At 42.2% G+C, this 26,388-nt stretch overlaps 2 protein-coding genes across 4 annotated transcripts; one reads left to right on the top strand and one right to left on the bottom strand.

Moving 5' to 3' along the window:
- Positions 1 to 411: 411 nt before the first annotated feature.
- Positions 412 to 14,767, top strand: ccn6 (cellular communication network factor 6). 2 transcript variants are annotated; one of them, XM_082976803.1, is made up of 5 exons: positions 412 to 687; positions 8,980 to 9,262; positions 9,695 to 9,949; positions 10,608 to 10,780; positions 13,858 to 14,767. In XM_082976803.1, the coding sequence occupies exons 1-5, from the start codon at positions 640 to 642 to the stop codon at positions 14,137 to 14,139; spliced, it is 1,041 nt and encodes a 346-aa protein (XP_082832929.1). In that variant the 5' UTR covers positions 412 to 639; the 3' UTR covers positions 14,140 to 14,767. The 2 variants fall into 2 exon arrangements, with proteins under 2 accessions (XP_082832929.1, XP_014060485.1); XM_014205010.3 differs by having other exon boundaries at positions 419 to 687; positions 10,587 to 10,780.
- A 51-nt stretch (positions 14,768 to 14,818) lies between these two features.
- tube1 (tubulin, epsilon 1) lies at positions 14,819 to 26,183 on the bottom strand. 2 transcript variants are annotated; one of them, XM_014205009.3, is made up of 12 exons: positions 25,382 to 26,177; positions 25,029 to 25,102; positions 24,757 to 24,809; positions 24,551 to 24,611; positions 24,338 to 24,453; positions 23,918 to 24,039; positions 23,590 to 23,777; positions 23,296 to 23,468; positions 22,808 to 22,948; positions 21,241 to 21,381; positions 15,436 to 15,610; positions 14,819 to 15,175 (listed from the first exon to the last, which is right to left on the bottom strand). In XM_014205009.3, the coding sequence occupies exons 1-12, from the start codon at positions 25,404 to 25,406 to the stop codon at positions 15,017 to 15,019; spliced, it is 1,428 nt and encodes a 475-aa protein (XP_014060484.1). In that variant the 5' UTR covers positions 25,407 to 26,177; the 3' UTR covers positions 14,819 to 15,016. The 2 variants fall into 2 exon arrangements, with proteins under 2 accessions (XP_014060484.1, XP_082832928.1); XM_082976802.1 differs by lacking the exons at positions 14,819 to 15,175; positions 15,436 to 15,610 and adding an exon at positions 17,208 to 17,913 and having other exon boundaries at positions 25,382 to 26,183.
- Between the last annotated feature and the right edge of the window lie 205 nt (positions 26,184 to 26,388).

The following is a 26,388-nucleotide window of genomic DNA, read 5'->3' as shown; positions in this document are numbered from 1 at the left end:
TGTAACTGTAGTAGTAGATTGTTGTGTTAGGGGTAGGAGGTAGGTTACTGGCTGTGAGACGGACCTCTTTACACAGTGTAAATAATTAAGGAATGTTACCTCAAATATATCCAGGTCCACCAAAACAAGGACATGCCCAGCACCACACGAAGCCGAAAAACCCTGTCCACTCCTGCTTGAGAATATCACTTCTATATAAATTAATTCACATATACTGTCTATCTTTAGAGTATGAGTGTAGTGTAAACATGTTCATCTAAAATGTGTCAGTATAGTGTGGTTTCAAATACGTTTTAACTGAAAGCTACAAGGTTTGAGAATAAAGCACAGATGAATCCAATATGAATGTGCTTGTGTTAGCCAATAGATCTACAGACTGGGGGATAAACAAGTGGGCCGAACTTGGAGGTCTACGAGCATACCAGAAGTTATGAAGTTAAATATTTCTCCTTTGGATCAGTAAGCCAAAGAAAGGTGTGCTTGAAGGAGACAGAGGGGTGCTTTGTGCCTCTCCACCAGGTCAGCTCCCTCGATCTCTCTCTTTCCCATTCCCCCTCCTTCTCTCTTGGTCGCTATCCCTCCTTCCCACTCTTTCGTTCTCAAGCTCCCAGAGTTCACCCAAACCTGGGTACTTAAAAGATGCTATCTCCGCTCTGCTCTTTGCTACTGGTCATTCTAGCTCAACAGGTAAGAGCTGCGACTTTCCTTTTCTCTTAACAATAGTGATGAGTTGTGTCTCTGCGGTCTCTGATAGGACCAGGCTTGATGTGATACTCAACACCTGCTTTCTAGGGAGAACCAGGAAAAGGTGTTGACAACAAACCATAGAGAAAGGTGGTAGGGTTGATCTCAAAGTAAGGCATCAGTTGAACAGATGTTATTCACACCTTACAATATGGGGAACTTACGTTACTTTCTAGGTTAATGTTATCTGAGTGAAAGTGTTTTCTTGGCCTTATTTTATATTTACAACTTGATTCAAGGTTTTGTTTTGAATGAGTGGCTAATTCTACAGTGGCAGGGAATTACTACTGAGGCTTGCTGAGTGAGGTAACGTCACAGTAAAGTCGCAGTCAAAAGGGTTCCCTTTACGTCACTTTTTAAAAGACGTTCCTGGCAAAAGAGGGCAAGAGGTATGAGGTTCGCTGTGCTTTTGAAATGAGCGCATTCTGTAAACCTGGTAGAAAGGATTCCAATTTTTGGCATAACCAATCAATCAAATGTATTTTATAAAGCCCGTTTTACAACAACAGTTGTCACAAATTGCTATACAGATACCCAGCCTAAAACCCCAAAGAGTAAGCAATGCAGATGAAGCACAGTGGCTACGAAAAACTCCTTAGAAAGGCTGGAACCTAGGAAGAAACCTAGAGAGGAACCAGCCTCCGAGGGGTGTCCAGTCCTCTTCTGGCTGTGCCGGGTAAAATTATAAGAGTACGGCCATTTAGTAGAGAAAAGAGTAGAGAAAAGAGTTGAGATTGTAATCAGGGGTTGGGGAAATATTTTTGGTTTACAACGGTTTTCCAGGATTGCAAAAACGGGGTACTTTGCCCTTGTCCATATCTCCGTTTTTATTGTCATAAAGAGCATGTCTAAGATCACATGGGACACCAGAAAGGACAGGAAAGTTTTGAGGTCACACAGTGCACCAGATAGGACAGACAGACCCTTGCCCCCCACACTCACTTTGCCAAAGCACAGCCCCCACACCACCAAAGGGAAATCAACAGACCACTAACTTACTACCCTGAGACAAAACAGAGTAAAGCCCACAAAGATCTCCTTTACTGTACGAGCCCGAGGGGGGTACAAAACCAGACAGAAAGATCACGTCAGTGGCTCAAGTCGAGTATAGCAAATAAAGCCTGGCATGTCGTGATGCGCCCTAGGGATGGCATGGGAGCCCCCCGTAATAGGGTCAGAGGCAGAGAATCCACGTGGCGAGGGGAGAGCCGGCTAGGCAAAAACAGCAAGGGTGGTTCGTCACTCCAGTGCCTTGCCGTTCACTTTCGCACCCCTGGGACTGACTACACTCAATCGTAGGACCTACAGAAGAGTTGAGTCTTCAGTAAGGACTTAAAGGTTGAGAGACCGAGTCTGCGTCTCTCACATGGATCGGCAGACCATTCCATAAAAATGGAGCTCTATAGGAGAAATCCCCAACTCCACCTGTTTGCTTAGAAATTCTGGGACAATAAGGAGGCCTGCGTCTTGTGACCATGGCACATGTGTAGATATGTATGGCAGGACCAAATCAGAGAGATGGTAGGAGCAAGTCCATGCAATGCTTTGTAGGTTAACAGTAAAACCTTGAAATCAGCCCTAGACTTAACAGCAAGTCAGTTGATAATGATAATCTGAAGTACCAAAAAGGGCCAATATGTCATCTGATACAATTCCATACATTCCTTGAAAGTTACCAAAATTCCAGTAGTTTACTGGTAAATTTAGAAAGTTTCCAATAATATATCATCCATTTGCAGTCCTAATCATAATCAATGGGCATTCCATTGACTCGCTCCCTTCTTCCATAGAGTTGTAAATTTTTATATAATACATTTTAAATCTGTGCTATAGAATTTCCATATGTTGGAACAGAAATGAATTGCTCCCAGTTAAACTGACCTAAATACTGCGACTTACTGCTAATGTACAAAGGAGCTACTTGTTTACGTCTGAGGGCGGAAGAGATTTTTTCGAGGGCTCTATGTCGACATAAACATGGCTATTTCTAGATTAATAAGAAGTCATTGCTGATTCTGGAATGAAAAAGACAAAGATTGTAAAGCAATTTACACATCAGGCATGTATGATATGTTGTGTGTATCAAAATGGCAATCTGAATTCTATCACTATTAATACTGATATAATTTATAGATTTTTTTGGCCTAAGATCGATTTTTATAATTCGTTAATGGAATTTGTTGATACTTTTGTAAGAACACCATGTTACTAGTCCTGCATTGTTTTGGTGTTGTTATCTTTTTATCCTTGTTCGTAGCCTCTTGACTGTTGTGAATGTTCTACCTTAGGTGACTTCTTGGTGAACTTTAAACTTTACCAAGAATTTACCAAAGGCAAAACTATATGAAGTCACATAAGGCAACACAATCGCAGGCTTTGTTACCTATTGGGTAACGATTATCTTTGACTACATATCCATAACACATTTACAGTATTACACGTCTATAAGCATTTCATTATCATTTTATAACAGGTCCCATTATTAAAGGTTAATAAAGTACATCCATAGCATATCTATAGCAGATTCATGTCATGCTATGCAATAACCAATATTTAATATCTTAATACAGTAGATGCATCATTACAATGAAAGTGTAGTGTCATCATTATGGCAGTTGTTTTTATTTTCTATAAAAGGGTGCTTCTGTATACCAATGTTAGTCAGTACGCCAAAATATATACACGGGTGGGCTGACATCACGAAAATGATGCGTGCGCATCGATGGTACCGGACGCCGTGCGTTGTTATGATTCTGAACGGTCAGATAGCTAGCAACAATGACAAGAATCGTAGGTGGCTTATTTCAGCTAGTTTTATGTAGTTCGTGATACGTCTTGTTTTGAGGCGTTTTGGCTGATTTCATGTCAATGCTAACATGGCTAACATTCGCTAGCTAGCGAACAAACAACTGTAACGATGTATTTGAGAGACAACAAGTGCTCATCGTGCAAATGTACTTATGTTTTCAAGAAATATTTGGAGACTAAATATAGTTTACATGTTGTCAACAATAAGCCAACCCTGCCTGTTTTGCCCAATGGTGGCGCACAAGTCGGTTTTGTTGCTAAACAACCTACCCACCTATAGCCCCGTGACTTACCTTCTTCTCACGGAGGTCAATGGTGCATTATTATCCCCACAGGGTTGAATCGTCTGTAAAAATGTTACGATCAATTCGTGTAGTTGAGGGTCATAATATAACTCATTAGAATTATTTTCAATCACTTTGGCATTTTTTTCAGATGGAAGTGGTATATTTTAAAAACTCTTAAGTACAAAACTGTTAAGACTTGTAATGCCCCCAATCTTACGTGCAGAACCTTCGATTGTGCATTCACCCATGAGTCATTCATGCAAAATCTACGTTTTCCGTGAAATACCACGAGAACATTTAGTTTAGTCACCAATGCATCAAATAATGAAAGGCTCACCATTTAAGTCATATAAACTACCATTGAATCCAATAGCAAAAAATACAAGATACACATTTCAAAACTGTTCTTTTTGAAGTGCTGAATTTAAACAATAGTAGATGGTATCATTTTCCATACAGTATTTCACGATTACTTGACATTTTTAAAATAATTTGTATGCAATGGCAGGTTGTGAGCATGTTGAGAAATATGTATGTCTTACAGTTTCATTGTCCTTTTACAGTACATACATAGGACAAATCGTCAGAAATATGGGTTTTGTATGCCATTTCTGCCCCATGCAACATTGTACAAGATCACCTTTCTATGCGACTTGTCAACTGATACAATATTGCCTGTCGGCATACAGTGTATCAATAAAATGTATATAATGAATAGAATATATTGTTATATACAACCCAAGTATTTCAGCAGTGCATTGTACACTACACTATAATTCCAAAGGGTAGCACAGAGTGACTCTTTCCACTTTGTCCTATTGAAGCAATGGAGAATAATGAAGTAGTATTTACAGCCACATCCATATATGATTTGGTTTTACATTCCAACATAACTTAATGTCCAATTTATACATTTAGAGAATTGTACAGTGTTCAGCATTTAATAAACTATATACGTTAACTAGGCACTACATCATTTGGTTCAGTAGTTATTCGTTTTGAGTAGTTTGATTAAGTGATAGTCAATTGTATTGTTAACAAATTACAAGAAAATCATATCAAAAGTAAAGTTGATTTTGAAAAGCAGATACTTAGATTGAATATGTATCCAAATTGAAAGTGATTTGGTGCAGTGAAGAAGTGACTTTGTGGATTTGTTTGCTGTACTCAGCAAAATAATTTGCTTAGTTTTGAAACCATTTTGATGTTTAGATTTTTGCTTAGAGTTGTGAAAATGTACCACGCACTTGTGAAAATTGCACCCAAGTGAAAAAAACTGTAACAGCCCTCCCCCACATCATAATTAGACCTAAATTGGCCAAACTGGTTTATAACGCACACATGAAGGGTCTATGTATGAATTCTATTCAGTCAAAGTTAAGTCAAATCTATTTTCTCATTCATAATGCATTGATAGCTAAGCACTTCATGGTAATTAATGCCGCGTTCACGTGCTATCAGAGTTAGCCGAAGCTCAAATTTCACTTGAATGCTCCTCCAAGTCGGAATTAAAAGTGGGAAACGGAGAAAATGTTGTCACCCGATTTGCTGAGTTGTGACATTTTACCACGGACTTTTTCAAATTTTCAACCAAAAAATAACAACAAATAAGTTTGACAATACAACCGTATCAATATGGATAATGTTGCTAGTCTGACCATATTGTTAAGCAAGCTATCTAACTTTATTGTTAGCAACTTTATCAAGCTAGCTAAAATGTTCCGACTTCAAAAGCACTTGAACACAATCATGTCTGACTTACCACCCCCCAGTTTCCTATTTCTCACGAGCATGTGAAGCCAGCATACCTGTGAAGTTTGCCACTCTGATCTATAACACCAACATTATAAGGTCTATGAATTCTATGCAGTCATTGTACTGTCATTGCTATTTTCCGATTTATAAAGCATTTATAAACATGCCTCACTTATTTAAAAAAAGTATACGGACACCACTGATTGTTAAAGGAAATATGAACATTTTATTTACATTTTCCAGATGTAGTAGAGAAAACAATTGCGGAGGACATTGCCGAAGAATCTTACTATTGACATTTTTCAGTTTGACTTTTCTTAAATAGATTCATATTCAAACATTCAAATTCAATTCCCCATTTCAGACTCATAGCAATAATTATTAGTGAGTAAAATGTATTAACACAAGGTGTCCCCCCCCCTTACTTGGCTACTAATGTAGCTAGCTAAGCACCTGGCATAATGTAAACACGTTAATCATCAAGCTGTTGCTTTTGTTTTGACTGCAGAGAAGAGGATGAGGTCAGTGACATCACTTCCAGGTGACAGCCTACTGTGCATTCAGAAAGTGACTTTTTCCACATTTTGTTGTTACAGCCTTATTCTAAAAGAGATTCAATTGTTTCCCCTCATCGATCTACACACAATACCCCATAATCACAGAGCAAAAACTGGTTTTTAGAAATGTTTGCAAATGTATACATTTTTTAAAACTGAAATATCACATTTACATAAGTATTCAGACCCTTTACTCAGTACTTTGTTGAAGCAACTTTGGCAGCTATTACAGCCTCAAGTCTTCTTGGGTATGACACTACAAGCTTGGCACACCTATATTTGGGGAGTTTCCCTCATTATTCTATGCAGATCCTCTCAAGCGCTGTCAGGTTGGATGGGGAGTGTCGCTGCACAGCTATTTTCAGGTCTCTCCAGAGATGTTCGATTGGGTTCAAGTCCAGGCTCTGGCTGGGCCACCCAAAGACATTCAGAGACTTGTCCCGAAGCCACTCCTGTGTTATCTTGGCTGTGTGCTTAGGGTCGTTGTACTGTTGGAAGGTGAACTGTCACCCCAATCTGAGGGCTGAGTGCTCTGGAGCAGGTTTTCATCAAGGATCTTTTTGTACTTTCCTCCGTTCATTTATGCCTCGATCCTGACTAGTCTCCCAGGAAAAACATCCCCACAGCATGATGCTTTCACCACCATGCTTCACCGTAGGGATGGTGCCAGGTTTCCTCCAGATGTGACGCTTGGTATTTAGGCCAAAGAGTTCCATCTTCGTTTCATCAGACCAGAGAATCTTGTTTCTCATGGTCTGAGTCCTTTTGGTGCCATTTGGCAAACTCCAAGCGGGCTGTCATGTGCCTTTTACTGAAGAGTGGCTTTCGTCTGGCCACTCTACCATAAAGGCCTTATTGGTGGAGTGCTGCAGAGATGGTTGTCCTTCTGGAAGGTTCTCCCATCTCTACAGAGGAACTCTGGAGGTCTGTCAGAGTGACCATCGGGTTCTTGGTCACCTCCCTGACCAGGGCCCTGCTCCCCAGATTGCTCAGTTTGGCCGGGCAGCCAGCCAGGTCTAGGAAGAGTCTTGCTGGTTTCAAACTTCTTCCACTTAAGAATGATGGAGGTCACTGTGTTCTTGAGGACCTTCAATGCTGCACAAATGTTTTGGTACCCTTCCCCAGATCTGTGCCTTGACACAATCCTGTCTCGGAGCTCTACGGGAATTTCCTTCGAAATCATGGCTTGGTTTTTGCTCTGACATGCACTGCCAACTGTGGGACCTTATATAGACAGGCATGTGCCTTTCCATATCATGTCCAATCAAATAAATTTAACACAGGTGGACTCCAATCAAGTTGTCGAAACATCTCAAGGATGATCAATGGAAACAGGATGCACCTGAGCTCAATTTATTTTGAGTCTGATTGCAAAGGGTCTGAATACTTATGTAAATAAGGTATTTGTGTTCTGTTATTTTTTAAATAAATTTGCAAAAAAATTCTAAAACCCTGTTATCGCTTTGTCATTATAGGGTAGTTAATCAATTTTAGAATAAGTCTGAAACCTAACAAAATGTGGAAAAAGTCAAGGGGTCTGAATACTTTCCGAAGGCACTGAGTATACAAAATAGGACCTAGAGTGAGACCAGGTGAATCCAGGTGAAAGCTATGATCCCTTATTGATGTCAGTTTTTAAATCCACTTCAATCAGTGTAGATGAAGGGGAGGAGACAAGTTAAAAATTGATTTTTAAGCCTTGAGACAATTGAGACATGGACTGTGTATGTGCGTATTCAGAGGATGAATGGGCAAGACAAAAAATCTGCTTTTTACCGGGGTATGGTAGTAGGTGCCAGGCGCCCCACTTCGTGTCAAGAACTGCAATGCTGCTGGGTTTCCTGTGTGTATCAAGAATGGTCCTTGACACAACTGTGGGAAGCATTGGAGTCAACATATGCCAGCATTCCTGTGGAACGCTTTCGACACATGCCCCAATGAATTGAGTCTGTTCTGAGAGCAAAAAGTGTGTGTCTGTCTAAAGGGGGGCAGTACGTCCAACTGGCCTCACAACCGCAGGCCACGTGTATGGTGTGAGACCGGCAAGTCTTTTGCATGACAATAACCGGCTGACAAAATTACATGACCGTCACAGCCCTAGCTTGGCCTTTAGGCATATTCACTAACACTGGTATGGCAGAAGCCCACTACGGTGTCATTGCAATTATGCATCTATTAAGATACCTAAATATGAGCTCTTGCATAGCATGACATGAATGCACTATAGATTAAATCAAATCAAATTTTATTGGTCACATACACATGGTTAGCAGATGTTAATGCGAGTGTAGTGAAATGCTTGTGCTTCTAGTTTCGACTATGCAATAAAATCTAACAAGTAATCAAACAAATTCACAACAACTACCTTATACACACAATGTATACTAATATGCGAATGATATAGTTTATTAATTATTAACATTTAACAATGTGGTTAGGACCTGTTAAAGCAAGTTAATGAAATGCTTATAGACGTGTAATGAATGCATTATGGCTATGTAATCAAAGTAAATCGTTAGCCTGTTAATTCCACCTCCCAAGCAGTGGTCTTTTACCACTGCACCACATGGGGATCCTGAGTGGCGCAGCGGTCTAAGGCACTACATCTCAGGACTTGAGGCGTCACTACAGACACCCTGGTTCAATTCCAGGCTGTATCACAACCGACCGTGATTGGGAGTCCCATAGGGCGGGGCACAATTGGCCCAGCGTCGTCCGGGTTTGGCCGGTGTAGGCCGTCATTGTAAATAAGACTTTGTTCTTAACTGACTTGCCTAGTTAAATATAGGTTACATTTAAGAACCCTGTCCTTCCTTCCTTCCCTCCAGTCTCTATGCAGGGCTCAGAACCATGGTGGGCAGCTATCTGGTCCGCGAGGAGGCAAGGCCATGTTGGAGAGGAAACAGTTGTGCCAGTGGCCGTGTAAGTGCAGGGCCAAGCCCCAGTGTGCCCCGGGGGTCAGCTCAGTGCTGGACGGCTGTGGCTGCTGTAAGAGCTGCGCCCGGCAGATAGGAGAGGCCTGCAACGAGAGGGACATCTGCGACCCCCACAAGGGCATGTACTGCGACTTCTCTAATGACCAGCCGCGATATGAGGTCGGAGTCTGCGCTTGTGAGTGAACTTTTCGTTTCATATGTTACCCGTTCGGGCTATTCATAAGTTAAAAGTCAATGTATGACTGAATGTCTCAAGGTCAATAAAAAAAAATTCAGAGGGGGCAGGTGCTGGATTGTGTAATAGGACTCAGCTACTTCAAAGACCTGGCTAGAAACTGTACTACAGCTAAATACTTTAATCTCATGCTACTCACCCAGGATTGGAGATTTGCATAAACCTGTAGTTCCATGGGATTGGTTGACTCATTTACCCATGGTCTCTTTGATCATGAAAAGAACCCATTAGGTCACACACATATATCAATCAGGCAAACACCCCAAGGCCAACCACACTAATAGAAACACACTTAGACCAGAAGAATGCTGCAAGCAGTGCACAGGCCAGTCAACCAAGTCGTGTTCAGTTTCCCCATCTCCTTCTCTGTAGACTTGATGGCAGTTGGTTGTGACCTGAATGGGGCCCACTATGAGAACGGCGAGGCCTTCCAGCCCAGCCCGCTGTATAAATGCACGTGCATCGCGGGAGCCATCGGCTGCACCCCGGCCTTCATCCAGAAGCCCGCTGGTCTCCTGGGTCCTACCCCTCTGAGGAGCAACGCACCCCTGCCAGCTGGCCTCCAGAGCGCCCCTGGTGCCTCCAGAAAACACCAGCAGGACACAACAAACATGGCCGCCATGCCAGGTGTGTGTTTACAGGGAAAACCAGGGCCAGAACCGCCAGCTTGTCTGCCCTGGAATGCTAATTGCTGTAAAAGCAGGATGGAAAGAGGGAGGCGTTTTGATTACTTTGGCTGGGAAGTGCGGAGGGTGGATGGAGTGTGGCTGACTGACTGTGGTTAGCCACACAGAGGGAGTAGGGTGGATGGTTCCAGTCATGCACAAAGGTCCATAGAGAGCTCTAGTTCACTTTCCATCAAAAGCACCAATGCCTCTTTTAAGGATGCTTCTTTGATATATTTGAGTAAATGTTCGCTTTGCTTGGCTTGATAAACACGAATGTCCTGCTTTCTAGTGAATCTGAAAGGTTAGCCATCACTAGGTCTTGATGTTTTTGATATTGCCAACACACAAATCAAATATGTTTGCAATCACTGACTTCAAACCTTACAAAGATGCAATTGAAACCATCTTGACATCATGGCCCGCCTAAAGATCATTTCTTTCCAACTGGGTTATCCAATTATCTTTAGCAGGCAGAATGACTGAGGACCGAGGGCTCTTGATTCACTCTGAACAGGTATGTGCTCTGTAGCAGCATGGCGGCGTACAGGCGGGTTCCTTCATCTATCGATGCCCTTTTAATACTGTAAAACCGAAAGCTTACAGGGATCCTCCTTTAGCCTGGAAGAAGAATTGCCTGATCCAGACCACTCCGTGGAGCCCCTGCTCCAAGACCTGCGGCCTGGGTATCTCAGTCCGGGTCAAAAATGACAACGGCAAGTGTGAGATGAGGAAGGACCGCCGCCTCTGCCTGCTGCGGCCGTGTGAGAAGAGCATCATGAAGTCCGTCCAGGTGACTGACCACTGATCAGCCAGGCTCTCTCTGAGAGATGATGTGTTCTGATGGTAATCGGTGAAATGTTAAATAACTGACTTGTACGCCCACAACACCCAGTGATATTTCTAATTCTGAAAATATGACAATGGTCTTGTAACTACTATATACAGTGCCTTCAGAAAGAATTCACACCTCTTGACTTTTTCCACATTTTGTTGTGTTACAGCCTGCATTTAAAATGGATTAGATTGTCACTGGCCTACACTCAATACCCCACAATATCAAAGTGGTATTATGCTTTTAGAAATGTTTACAAATGAAAAGCTGCAATGTCTTGAGTCAATAAGTATTCAACCATTTTGTTATGGCAAGCCTAAATAAGTTAAGGAGAAAAATGTGCTTAATAAGTCACATAATAAGTTGCATGGACTCACTCTATGTGCAATAATAGTATTTAACTTGATTTTTAAATGACTACCTCATCTCTGTACCCCACACATACAATCATCTGTAGGGTCCCTCAGTCGAGCAGTGGCTTTTAGACATAGATTCAACCAGGTTTTTCAATGCCTTGCAAAGTAGGGCACATATTGGTAGATAGGTAAAATAGCAGACATTGAATATCCCTTTGAGCATGGTGAAGTTATAAATTACACTTTGGATGGTGTATCAATATGCCCAGTCACTAAGAATATACCGGCGTCCTTCCTAACTCAGTTGACGGAGGGAAAGAAAACCGCTCAGGGATTTCACCACGAGGCCAACGGTGACTTTAAAACAGTTATAGTTTAATGGCTGTGATAGGAGAAAATTGAGGATGGATCAACAACATTGTAGCTACTCTCTAAATGACAGAGTGAAAAGATGGAAGCCTGTACAGAATAAAAAACATTCCAAAACATTCATCCTGTTTGTAATAAAGTAATACAGAATTTTTTTTTAAACTAACTTTGTCCTTAATACAAAGCATTATGTTTGGGGCAAATCCAACACAACACATCACCGAGTACCACTCTTCATATTTTCAAGCATGGTGGTGTCTGTTGTTATGGGTACGTTTTGTTTATCACCGGCAAAGTGGGGGGGGGGGGGGGGGGGGTTTGGGGGGGGGCTAGATACAGTTTGACTTAAATTGTCTTGAAAATCTATGGCAAGACTTGAAAATGGCTGTCTAGCAATGATCAACAACCACCTTGACAGAGCTTGAAGAAATTAAAAAAGATAATGTGCAAATATTGTACAATCAAGGTGTGTAAATCTCTTAGAGACTCACAGCTGTAATCACTGCCAAAGGTGATTCTAACATGTATTGACTCAGTGGGTTGAATACTTATCTAATCAAGATAAATATATTTATATATATTACCAGTCAAAAGTTTAGACACACCTACTCATTCAAGGGTTTTTCTTTATTTTTACTATTCTACATTGTAGAATAATAGTGAAGACATCAAAACTATGAAATAACACATATGGAATCATGTTCAACAAATCAAAATATATTTTAAGTAGCCACCCTTTGCCTTGATGACAGCTTTGCACACTCTTGGCATTCTCTCAACCAGCTTCATGATAAGGTAATCACCTGGAATGCATTTCAATTAACAGGTGTGCCTTGTTAAAAGTTCATTTGTGTCCAAACATTTGACTGGTACTGTATATAAACTCAGCAAAAAAAGAAACGTCCTCTCACTGTCAACTGCGTTTATTTTCAGCAAACTTAACATGTGTAAATATTTGTATGAACATAACAAGATTCAACAACAGACAAACTGAACAAGGTCCACAGACATGTGATTAACAGAAATTGAAAAATGTGTCCCTGAACAAAAGGGAGGGTCAAGGCACCTGCAAGTTCCCGGACATTTCTGGGGGGAATGGCCCTAGCCCTCACCCTCCGATCCAACAGGTCCCAGACGTGCTCAATGGGATTGAGATCCGGGCTCTTCGCTGGCCATGGCAGAACACTGACATTCCTGTCTTGCAGGAAATCATGCTGGAGGGTCATGTCAGGATGAGCCTGCAGGAAGGGTACAACATGAGGATGATGTCTTCCCTGTAACGCACAGCATTAAGATTGCCTGCAATGACAACAAGCTCAGTCCGATGATGCTGTGACACACCGCCCCAGACCACGACAGACCCTCCACCTCCAAATCGATCCCGCTCCAGAGCACAGGCCTCGGTGTAACACTCATTCCTTCGAAGATAAACGCAAATCCGACCATCACCCCTGGTGAGACAAAACCGCGACTCGTCAGTGAAGAGTCTGACCAGTCCTGTCTGGTCCAGCGACGGTGGGTTTGTGCCCATAGGCGACGTTGTTGCCGGTGATGTCTGGTGAGGACCTGCCTTACAAAAGGCCTACAAGCCCTCAGTCCAGCCTCTCTCAGCCTACTGCGGACAGTCTGAGCACTGATGGAGTTGTGCGTTCCTGGTGTAACTCGGGAAGTTGTTGCCATCCTGTACCTGTCCTGCAGGTGTGATGTTCGGATGTACCGATCCTGTGCAGGTGTTGTTACACGTGGGCTGCCACTGTGAAGGCAATCTGCTGTCCATCCTGTCTCCCTGTAGCGCTGTCTTAGGTGTCTCACAGTACGGACATGGCAACTTATTGCCCTGGCCACATCTGCAGTCCTCATGCCTCCTTGCAGCATGCCTAAGGCACATTCACGCAGATGAGCAGGGACCCTGGGCATCTTTCTTTTGATGTTTTTCAGAGTCAGTAGAAAGGCCTCTTTAGTGTCCTAAGTTTTCATAACTGTGACCTTAATTGCCTACCGTCTGTAAGCTGTTAGTGTCTTAATGACCGTTCCACAGGTGCATGTTCATTAATTGTTTATGGTTCATTGAACAAGCATGGGAAACAGTGTTTAAAGCCTTTACAATGAGTTTTTATCCATTTTGATATAGATCTTTAACAAATCAATTTTAATTTCACTTTGTAGCACAAAATGTGGAAAAAGTCAAGAAGTGTCAATTCTTTCTAAAGGCACTGTATGCTCACAAAAGAAGAGCAGAAGTATGATAGATTGATAGAAACCCTATCATATGACAAGAGAAGATTTAACTATGTCCCTTTTCCCCTCTAGATGCTGAGAGGAAAGACATGTAAGCCCAAGTTCCAGGCTCGGAAAGCAGAGAAGCTGACCCTGTCTGGGTGCACCAGCACCAAGAGTTTCAAACCCACTTACTGCGGCATCTGCACTGACAAGCGCTGTTGCGTCCCCAACAAATCCAAAATGGTGACCGTCAACTTCAAGTGCAAGGGCGGCTCCAACGTGCGCTGGAAGATGCAGTGGATAACGTCCTGCGTGTGCCAGAGGAAGTGTAATGACCCTGGGGACATGTTCGCAGAGCTACGCTTTCTCTAGCACCTTCTCCAGCATCTATAATCAACCTCAGAGCCATGTCCATGCCCACAGACTAACACAGGCCTGGCCTTACTGCCTCTGGCCCCGTGCTGCCCGAGTCATGGTATTTGTGTGTACAGGGCTGAGCTGGTCAGGGTTCGGTCTGGCCATGAAGTGCTACTAAACAGTGCCTGTGTTCTCTGGCGATGTGCCAATGGGCTGGTATTGAACGTTTAAAATGTGGAACCTCAACTCATGAAGACTGGAGAAACAACTTGTTCTGGGTATATTGCTTGACAATTAACATGAAAGGAAATGTAATGTAAGTGATGACAATGTGGGCTTAGACCTCAATTCTAGGGTTTTTAACAGTACCTCATTAAACAAGGCTGTGAGTGAGGCCATTAGTGGCAACAGGGATAGATAGAGCAAACATGATCTGGGTCAATCTTAATGAATCTTTGTAGCGATCCATTGATTATACCCCTTATCAACTCCAAACAGTGTTGTACCAGCTGGATCACAATACATCTTCCTACCAGTTAATTCTCAACCAAGTTTGCACCACAATACCTCATACAATCTCATGTCCACTCTGATTCACTAGAGATTTAGAATCAAAATCAATAAAATGAATTGTTATTATTTTCCCCTGTGTTGTTAACCTTTTTCAAGGCATACATAATCAATAACTCAGTCATTAATTGTAATTTTTAATGGATAAGGAATACCATTTAGACACAGGTAAGAAATCCTTTGTAACTTATAAAAATAAATAAACCAAGTTATTAAATTACAGTACTATTTTCTGCTAATAAAACACAAAAGTGCTTTGCACGCACACACAAACACGCTCCACCATGTGTAGTCTGCTAGTGCGAACACACACAGAGGACCTTCATGTGGCGATGTTGAGCCTGGCAGCGTCAGGCATAAGTCTGTCCTTGGTGGCATCCAGCTGACTGTACTCTTCTATCAGAGAGGAGAGGGAAGAGAGAGCCTCCATGAAGCAGCCCTGCTCCATCCCATCCACATGCAGGTAGTGATGCATGTGAGCCTGCCAAAACAATCCATCATGTCAGATTAGAATATACTCCACACTGATTGCGAGCAGAGGAGAAAAAAAAACTGATTGGGAAAATACAGGTGCCTACAACCCTGCTTAGAGAACATTAACTGCTGGTCTTTCCTTAGTATAACTCTGGTATTGTCCACTGTGAAATAGAAATGGGTCTTTTTGCTGTCTTTAACCCTCAATCTTCTGGACCGTTAACACTTATTCTGCAACAGAGTTGAAGATTGAAGATTAGGATGTACCTTCTTCCTGTAGAGCTTGGTGAAGCGGTCTCGGAGCTCCATGAAGGTGGGTTTGACACAGGTGTTGTTGGCCAGGGCTAGTAGTGAGTGGGAGTGACCCACAGGGGGCACAGAACACAGGCCTGTCTTCCATCCCTCCTGATTCCATGACACAAAAGGCAGCATGGGCTTCAGTCTGAGAGGAAGAAGGGAAAGAGAGTAAATGCTGCTTTTCTATGAAGACGGATAGGATCTGCTTTTCCTTCTCAATAGAGAATATTCATTAAAAGTGCATTTTAGGCTCTGGGAAAAAAAAAACTAAAATAAATAAAAAAATAAATAAAAAATCAGCCCACAGGGTGTTTTTTTTTTTTTTTTACTTAGTCACAAGAAACCCATTAAGACCAGGGTCTCATTATCAAAAGGTGCCCTGAACACAGCAATACAACAAAATTAATCACTCTAACAAAGACAAAACTACAAGTTACAACATTACAAACAACAATTTCTTCTTCTTAAAAAAAAATACAACTCTCATTCAACACATCTAATACTAGAGTCAAAAACTGCCATGGCAGCACCAGGGAATCAAGATGCAAAGAGTTCTGCAGGCGATTCCAAGAATGGGGACCATTAAAACGGAACGCGTATCTACCTAGAGCGGTACAGAGTCGGACTAGTGGAATCTCGAGTTAACCACCCCTATGAATGGGTTTGGTGTCTCACTTTTTTTCTCTCCCCTGTGAAGTAGGTTGCAAGCTTTTTCAGCAGAGCTTTGTAAACAAAAAGGAACTAATGAAGTGCTCTATGGGACTTTAGTGAGCACCAGCCAACCTTCTGATACGGGATGCAGTGATGAGTACTAAACCAGTCACCTGTGATAAAGCGAAGTGCTCTATGCTAGACTGCATCCAATGGTTTTAAAGTGGTGTCTGCTGCAATTTGATAAATGGCGTCACCATCGTCCAAAACTGTCAGGAAAGTTGATTTTTAAAACCTGCTTCCTGCTGTTTAGAGAGAGAAGATATATTAAAAAAAGAAAAAAAAAAGAAGCCCACTTTAAATCTTAGCTTTTTAACTAGCTCAACCATGTTTTTTTAACATGAGATCTTTAATAATCCAAAAACGGCCAGACATTTATTGGCGGGAACACACACACGATGAATCATCCGATGAGTAAATACTATATGTAGTCCATCAGACATTTTTTGCATGAATTAGAGAACATATTTAGATTTGCCCGCATTAAGTCAACAAGGGCTTTCTGTAATATACTGTAACAAAATCAGATTGCAGCTCTAACATAGCTTGGTCAACAGTTGGTGAAAATGGCGTACATAACCGTATCGTTTGCGTACAGATTCATATTACAGGAGATTACAGGTCGCAGACACTGAATCAACCTACATATCCAGGGTTGATTTTAAAAATGGTATCTTCATGCGCAGGCTAATTCAACAACCAAGGTGAATAATACTGTCGCTATCTAAAGCCACTAAACGTGCCACAAGGTCTCTGTGCTCCAGGAGATTTCCCCTCCTGATTTAGATGGTGGTCACACACAAGTATGTGCTCTCATAGAAGCTCCTGTTTCTGTTGCCCTTGACAACATGCCACGTGAAAAAAGGTCTCTGCAGGGAGAGGAGGAAAGAAGGTGGGAGCTGAATGGGCCAGTCATGAATCAGGGGCGTCTGTATTGGAGCACAAACACACGGCGGTGAATGGGAACACTATTTGAGAGTGAGCAGTTGGGAAGGTCATCTCTGGGTCTTATGAGTAGTTATGATGCTGGGTGAACTGGCAGCCCTTTTTATTCGAGGCGGGGGAGGGGAGGATAGTGCTCAAAGTCATTTCCCCCGTGGGGATCAATGAAGAATTGATCGTTCCATGTCATTTCAACAAGCCACAACACCCACTATCTCAGATTGTTCTAAAGTTTGGTCCAACTCAGATGTTGGGTACTACACTGAACTAAATATAAATGCAACATGTAAAGTGTTGGTCCCATGTTTCATGAGCTGAAATAAAAGATCCCAGAAATGTTCCATACGTACAAAAAGCTTATTTCTCTCAAATTAGTTTACATCCCTGTTAGGGAGCATTTTATCCTTTGTCAAGATAGTCCATCCACCTGGCAGGTGTGGCATATCAAGAAGCTGATTAAACAACATGAACATTACACAGGTAATGAACATGGGGACAATAAAAGGCCACTTTAAAATGTACAGTTTTATCACGCAACACTATGCCACAGATGTTACAAGTTGAGGGTGCGCGCAATTGGCATGCAGACTGCAGGAATGTCCATCAGAGCTGTATCCAGAGAATTGAATGAGCCGCCTCCAACGTCGTTTTAGAGAATTTGGCAGTAGGTCCAACAGGCCTCACAACCACACGTAACCACGCCAGCCCAGGAACTCCACATCTGACGATCCCGCAGGTGAAGAAGCCAGAGGGGGAGGGCTGGGTGCTGAGGAGTATTTCTGTCTGTAATAAAGCCTTAAAAAAAAAAAAAAAAAAAACCAATTCTGATTGTCTGAGCCTGGCTCCACAGTGGGTGGGCCTATGACCTCCCAGGCCCACCCATGGCTGCACCCCTGCCCAATCATGTGAAATCCATAGATTAGGGCCTAATACATTTATTTAAATTGACTGATTTCCTTATATGAACTGTAACTCAGCAAAATTGTGTACATGTTGCGTTTCTATTTTTGTTCAGTATATACACAGTACCAGTATGAGGGCATTTTCTGTTAAACCTTACCAATGCTTGTGCACTAAAATATCCTTCTTTAAGCATAGGCATTGGGCTTGAGTTTGTTAAAGAAACTAACTCATAAGATAGAAAAGTAAGTTTTGCATTAATAGAGGCCTGTGTGTGAAGAACAACCCCATGATGTCTGGGTGCTCAGCCAAGACCTGACAAAAACTAACTGGTCCCTCTTAGCTTAACTGGAGACAGAGTAAAAGGTTATATCCTGCACAGAAGGTGACAGAGCTGTTGTTCTGTTTGGAGCCTGTTTCTGGGCCAAAGATTCATGCTTTGTGTGTGTGACCAGTAGGACCATACATCATCTGGGACGACAGTCAAAGGCGCTTGCTTGCCCAACTTGGGGGAACCGTTGAGCTACTGTTAGAGGAAGTATGTCTGGAGTGACTTCCTGTCACTTTGGTACCCATTGTCCTCACTCAGTTGCGACAGACTGATACAACCTCTCCATTATCATCTGTACCCTGTAACCCAGTTGTCTCCACACACACACACACACACACACACACACCCCCCTTGTTTTTTTAAAGAAAAGCAATTTTTTTGTCCATTAAAATAACATCAAATTGATCAGAAATACAGTGTAGACATTGTTAATGTTGTAAATGACTATTGTAGCTGGAAACGGCAGATTTTTTAATGGAATATTTACAACGGAGGACAGCGGCCTATTATCAGCAACCATCACTCCTGTGTTCCAATGGCACGTTGTGTTACCTAATCCAAGTTTATAATTTTAAAAGGCTAATTGATCATTAGAAAACCCTTTTTCAATTATGTTAGCACAGCTGAAAACTGAGCAAGAGGACAAGTACATTAGAGTGTCTAGTTTGAGAAACAGACGCCTCACAAGTCCTCAACTGGGAGCTTCATTAAATAGTACCCGCAAAACACCAGTCAACGCCAACAGTGAAGAGGCGACTCCGGGATGCTGGCCTTCTAGGCAGAGTTCCTCTGTCCAGTGTCTGTGTTCTTTTGCCCATCTTAATCTTTTATTTTTATTGGCCAGTCTGATATGGCTTTTTCTTTGCAACTCTGCCGAGAAGGCCAGTATCCCGGAGTCGCATCTTCACTGTTGACGTTGAGACTGGCGTTTTGCGTGTGCTATTTAATGAAGCTGCCAGTTGAGGACTTGTGAGGAGTCTGCTTCTCAAACTAGACACTAATGTACTTGTCTTCTTGCTCAGTTGTGCACCGGGGCCTCCCACTCTTTCTATTCTGTTTAGAGCCCGTTTGTGCTGTTTTGTGGAGAGTAGTACACAGCATTGTACGAGATCTTCAGTTCCTTGGCAACTTCTCGCATGGAATAGCCTTCATTTCTCAGAACAAGAATAGATTGACGAGTTTCAGAATAAATATCTTTGTTTCTGGCCATTTTGAGCCTGTAAATCAAACCCACAAATGCTGATGCTCCAAATACTCAACTAGTCTAAAGGCCAGTTTTATTGCTTCTTTAAAGCAGGACAACAGTTTTCAGCTGTGCTAACATAATTGCAAAAGCATTTTCTAATGATCAATTAGCCTTTTAAAAACGATAAACTTGGATTAGCTAACACAACGTGCTATTGGAACACAGGAGTGATCGTTGCTGATAATGGGCCTCTGTACACCTATGTAGATATTCCATTAAAAATCTGCTGTTTCCAGCTACAATAGTCATTTACAACATTAACAATGTCTACACTGTATTTCTGATCAATTTGATGTCATTTTAAAATGGAAAAAAATTAAAAATAAATAAAAAGGTGCTTTTCTTTCAAATACAAGGACATTTCTAAGTGACCCCAAACTTTTGAACGGTAGCGTACATACAAGGTCACGTGCTTTGCAGATGCTTGTATGAGATAGCTTGACTATATAAGGCTGCCGTACTCGTGCGGGGGCTCTCACTTCATTCACTTTGTGAATGGTGCGACCAGCCTCCTTATTGCAATATTGACTTTGCCTCTCCTCATTAGTTAAAGGTAGAATTTCCACCACACCAGTCAGAAGTTTTAGAACACCCACTCATTCAAGGGTTTTTCTTTATTTTTACTATTTTCTACATTGTACAATAATAGTAAAGACATCAAAACTATGAAATAACACATATGGAATCACGCAGTAACCAAAAAAGGACACCAATAAGAAGAGACTTGCTTGGGCCAAGAAACATAAGCAATAGACATTTGACCGGTGGAAATCTGTCCTTTGGTCTGAGGAGTCCAAATATGAAACTTTTCGTTCCAACCGCTGTGAGACGCAGAGAAGCTGAACGGATGATATCTGCATGTGTGGTTCCCACCGAGAAGCATGGAGGTGGTGCTTTGCTGGTGACACAGTCTGATTTATTTAGAATTCAAGGCACACTTAACCAGGATGGCTACCACAGCATTCTGCAGCGACGAGCAATCCCATCTGGTTTGCGCTTAGTGGGATTTGTTTTTCAACAGGACAATGACCCAAAACACACCTACAGGCTGTGTAAGGGCTATTGACTAAGGAGAGTGATGGAGTGCTGTATCAGATGACCTAGCCTCCACAATCACCCGACCTCAACCCAATTGAGATGGTCTGGGATGAGTTGGATGGCAGAATGAAGGAAAAGCAGCCAACAAGTGCTCAGCATATGTGGGAACTCCTTCAAGACCGTTGGAAAAGCATTCCTCATGAAGCTGGTTGAGAGAATGCCAAGAGTGTACAAAGCTGTCATCAAGGCAAAGGGTGGCAACTTTGAAGAATCTCAAATATATATTTGGATTTGTTTTAACACTTTTTAGGTTTCTACATGATTCCGTGTGTTATTTCATAGTTTTGATGTTTTCACCATTATTCTACAACATAGAAATAGTAAAAATAAAGAAAAACCCTGGAATGAGAAGGTGTGCACACTTTTGACTGGTACTGTATTTATTGAATATCATGTGAACCATATTTATTTTTATTTTTTTTAAAAGGGCCAATTTGCCAATTTAAAAGGGCCAATTTCTAAATACAGAAACAATTTCAGGAAAATCTGAGATGGTGCGTGTGCTTTTTGAGGTGGAACAATCCTAGTAGCTCTCTCTGGGTCTCACCTCTCTATGTTCCTGCGGAGGTCCGACACTTGCACGTTGCCACGGACCATGAGGGCACAGGCCAGGTACAGGCTGTGTTTGGGGTCAGCCCGGATCAGCTGGTGGTCTTTACTGAAGGCATCAGTGAACATCTGATCAAGCCTGAGGTAGAGAGGGTACACAGCTAAGGAACAACATTTATACAGAAGGGATACATGCCATTTACATTTTACTCATTCAGTAGATGCTATTATCCATGGTGCCTAACTAACAAAAAAAGTGCATTCAACTAAGAAATACCACACTAGCTCTTCTGCAGTACACTTAACATTATACAGGCCTGGACATGATCATTGGCACAATGTGCTGCTTATATATTTCCCACGTTCATCCTGAAGAGAGACACTGGAGTGAAAATGAATTCCTGTTCAGTCTTGTCCTGTACATTTTTTGCCCGTACTATCCCAATCGCACAACAGTTCTATTACCCCACAACTTTCCTGTCCCAATAGAAATCACCCCCGCTCAATTTAACGCACAGAAATGACAAATTGCTTATTCCGTTAGCTGCACTCTGCTGCATGAGTTTCCATAGCAACAGCCTCCTTTTGGGCTCACGAGACAAGAGCGGGGGCTGTTAGCTAGCTACTATTTTGTTGCCTGCCCAGCTGGGTACCAAAACATTTTCCCAACAAATATATTTTGATTTGTTTCACACTTTCTTGGTTACTACATGATTCCATATGTGTTATTTCATATTTTTGATGTCTTCACTATTATGCTACAATGTAGAAAATAGTACAAATAAATAAAAACCCTTGAATGAGTAGGTGTGTCCAAACTTTTGACTGGTACTGTATAAATAAATGGAATATATTATGTATAACATTGATATTTATTATGTGAACTGTTGGAATAATCGAAATAAAAATGAGTAGGCTATTCTAATTCTGTGGTTGGTGTTTGTCATGAAAGTGAATGAAAAAGACAGTGTAGTAGGAGTTGTGGAAAGTCAGTGCTTCCCAGGGGACCCGACCCTTTGAATAGAAATGTTATCAAGATTTTAGAATATGCTTCACCTATTCAGAACATGACGTTGTTCAAGCAACATGCTGGCACTACCACTGGCAAGCACCTGTATTAGAGCTAACATTTGCTAGCCAGATATTCCCTAGCTTCATATTACGTGCTAGCTCAATGCATTTAGCTAGCGATTAGCATTAGCAGCTAATGCAAAAAAATTATGGGGAGCTTGCTAAGACTAACTTACTAGCAGTTGGCAGAGATAAAGAAACTAATAGTATAATACAAAACATGTGGATTGATATGAAGAAGCAAAGTCGAAAGCAGCATCGTTCTTGTTTCTTGACTGCATGGGAATCCTGTCCCCTTGTCAACCTCTAATCCAGAGATTAAACCGAGACACCTGGATTTAGAACAAGTACCGTTTTATACAGCACAGATAACACAGAGCTTTGCCATTCACTAACTGTCAACAAAGGGCACTTGTACAGAGGGCGGTGGAGGAGCTCCAAACAAGTCCAAACAAAGCAGGAGTAAAATTAGCAATAGGGACAGCAGAGCAGACCTTCTGGTGGGGATGTTGACATCAGCCAGGGTGTAAAGAGGGGTGAGGCTGGGCACCAGGTAGTGCAGTCGAGGGAAGGGCACTAGGTTCATGGCTATCTCATTCAGGTCCATGTTGAGAGATCCCTCAAAACGAGCTGAACTGCAACAAAAGAAAAACAAACAGTTAATTGATATCACATTTCAGAATCAAGCAGACAGAGGCTATCGCCTAAAACAAACAAGTGGTCTTCTTTACTGACGTAAATAACCCCTTTAACATTTCAATGACTGCACTACACAATTACGTTGTTGGTGGTGAGATGGGTTTTTTTAAATTCTAATGCAGCACTTAAATAATTCTGAATTTTCTCTCATTTTTACAGTGGCAGTAAAATGCACTGGAGGAGACCAGACTCCAAACACCTGGGAGGCTTAATGAAGGGAGTCCGAAGGTCAATAAAAAGCCTAGTGCCACAGACAGCAGACAGTTTGTCTCCAGTAGTCTACCTGGTGATATTGAGCAGCAGGTTGGCTACAATGTTGTTCATGGCATCAAAAGGCTTCTCGGCTCCACTGACCCCTCCCTGGCCTGAGATGATGGCACTGTCCTTCTTGATCACAGAACCTGGCTTCCCACTGTGGGACATGTGCTTGATCTTGTTCACTATGTCTACCAGTGACTGGAAGAGGAATCATAAGAACGGATAAACGGAAGGGAATTGTTATTTACAACAGTCAGTAACAGATTGTAAAACATGGTCATGCATAATACGGAAATACCTTGCACGCACGCAAACACACCTGATTCTCCACAGGGAGGACACAGTCGGCATGCTCGGTGAGCTCCCGCATGGCCAAGACACTGTTGTAGGGGGAAGTGACGACATCGTCCTCTGCTGAGGGGTAGACTGAGGTGACGATACGACATACCTCGGGGAACTCCTCCTCCAGAAGTTTCAACACACAGGTGCCCAGGCCTGATCCAGTCCCTGTCCGTCACAGCATAGGACACGACACATCATGGTTATCCAAAACATTACGCTGAAAAAGCTTGAACGTCGTTCATGTAGTAATAATGTGTTTCAGTAGTTATGAGACCATGTATACATTTGTACACTCGAGTCCTCACCTCCACCCATAGAGTGAATGAGAAAGAAGCACTGTAGGCAGTCACAATGCTCTGCTGCCCTCCTCAGCTGGTCCACAATCTGTTCCCTGTAGGCTGAGCCATACGTCCAGTGGCCCACTGCCCTGGAGAGGAATAAAATAGTTGTTTTACAAATTCATATTATCAAACATAAAATGTACCTGCAATCGTACTGATGGAAATTACTACTGAGTGCCAGTCTGGTGCTATCATGCCAAGTCCTTGTCACTCATCGTTATGCCATAAGAAATGGAGTTGGCAAGAGCACCAACAGATCTGGGACCAGCCTGGGATATGACCATGTATAGACTATACAGGAAAAAAAATTCAGAGTTTCATAAAGCAATATTTTGAAGGCATGCGAGATGGCACCCCGCGAGGCAGGCAGGCACAGTCGCTAACCAGTTGTTGCCTGAGCCGGACACGTCCGTGATGAGCTGAGTGCTATCAAACAATTCTCTCAGCGGGCCCTGTAGAATCTTATTCACCACACCCTCCTCCATGTCCACCAGCACCGCCTGTAGTGAAGACATTAGTCTTGTCAGAGGGTGTGAAGCCGACACACAAACAAACACACACGTCAAAGTGAAACAATAACTCGTCACTGGAATTTACCCTGGCCTTCAGGGATTGGATCCTCCCACCAGTGATGTCACAAGATCCCCCGACGCTTCTCCTGGAAATACACACATAGCAGGGAACCACAGGGGTCATTTGAGAAGGCACTCCATTTGTTTGTCTGAATGAACATGCACATTTCACAGCCATGTGGTAGCTAGGGTTGAATGGATCACAGCAAGAGATTGGCAGGATGGAATTACCTTGAGTCAACATTCCGAAAGAAGCTGCTCAGCGCCTCATCGTAGATTCCTTTCTAAAATAAATAAATAGGAAGGCCATGTTAGAGATAATGCAGCTTAGGTAATGAATAGCCTATGCCATTGTCCAATGGAAACATACCAGTAGACTAACTTCCTGTACCATTACACACAACAAGTGATAAGACATGAGGCAAGTATATTTAGGCTACCACCCTGGACTTTTCCCACAAAATCAAATATTTAATAAATTTTCTTTAAAAAGTATTACTTACTTTATTGACATGGGAATGTTCCCGCAAAGCAAGATCCCAAAACCTGCAGCCCACCTGGTTACCACACTGCCCAACTGCAGAACACAGACCATGAAAGCGAAGGGGACAGTCTGTCATAGAACATTGTGAAACCAGCTGACCCATGTAAACATGAGCTAGCGCTTCCAGTTTCAAGTATGATGTAATAATATTCAAGTAATGATATTCCCATTGTTATTCCTCACTCATCACCCAACTTTCGCCAACATGGCGCTGCTTTATTTACGAGACCACGGTAAACAATGAGCTCAAAATAGATCATCTTTGTCACTGCTCAAAAATCGTAGAAGACAGACAGTATCAAACAAACTTACCTTGTACAACAACTGATTGTGTCATCACTGGAAATAATAGCAGTCGTCTACGACGTATTGCAACATTATCGTTTACAGAACTTCCTATCAACTTTCAGGGCAAATGTACACGAATGTAACAACACAGTTGTATAACCGCCGCACACGTTTGTCGCATGTTGATGCCGTATATTTGTCATGGAAACATAAACCGTGGACCAATGCAACTTGTTTCTTTCATCATATTTCCCCCTTCAGTTTGACATCGGCTTGCATCTGTATGGCCGAGATGCAATCGCGATGAATATTGACGCAATCGAAGAAGAACGCGATGAATCAGCACAGAGAAATGTTCCATCAACTTCCATCTTCCACTGTCATCATACACTAGATGGCAGTACACTGTGGTTGAAATTCATACCTCTCCCTCCTAGAATAATAAAACAGGTAAGATCTTATTTATAGCATTCAATATATTTCCCATACAGCAATAGTGGGGTTTTAGGTCCGCCTTCTGGATTCAAAGTTGAAAAATAAAACCATACTTGATAGTCAAAACCAACTTCGCACAACTAAAATAGTACATCGACAAAACTAAAACAAACTCACACTTCTTCCGTCCTCAAAGTTCCATATTTCCCCACTCCGTCTCTTGGGCTTGAGAGGGTAGTACGGCTCGTGACAGCCTTTCATGTAACTCATTCGTAGGGAAGTTCTCCAATCCCAGAAACTGCTCCACAATGATGTCCGTTTTTCTGAACTTATTCTCAATTTCGGCAGTGCCGTTGATCACTATAGCCACAAAGACTACAAAGCCCACCTTCTTAACATGTAGAATATCTGGGTGCTGCTGATTAGAGGCAACCCCTTCCGCCTGCAGTGAAGGCCTACCCACCACCATGGGCACTTCAGGACCATTCAGTGGTGGAAAAAGTACCCAGTTGAGTCTTACTTGAGTAAAAGTAAAGATACGTTAATAGAAAATGACTCAAGTGAAAGTCAGCCAGTAAAATACTACTTGAGTAAAA

This window comes from Salmo salar, chromosome 06, assembly GCF_965601325.2.
Source record: "Salmo salar chromosome 06, fSalSal1, whole genome shotgun sequence".
Lineage (NCBI taxonomy): Eukaryota > Metazoa > Chordata > Actinopteri > Salmoniformes > Salmonidae > Salmo > Salmo salar.
The sequence above is the reverse complement of the archived record's forward strand: the minus strand, read 5'-3'. Positions and strand labels throughout refer to the sequence as shown.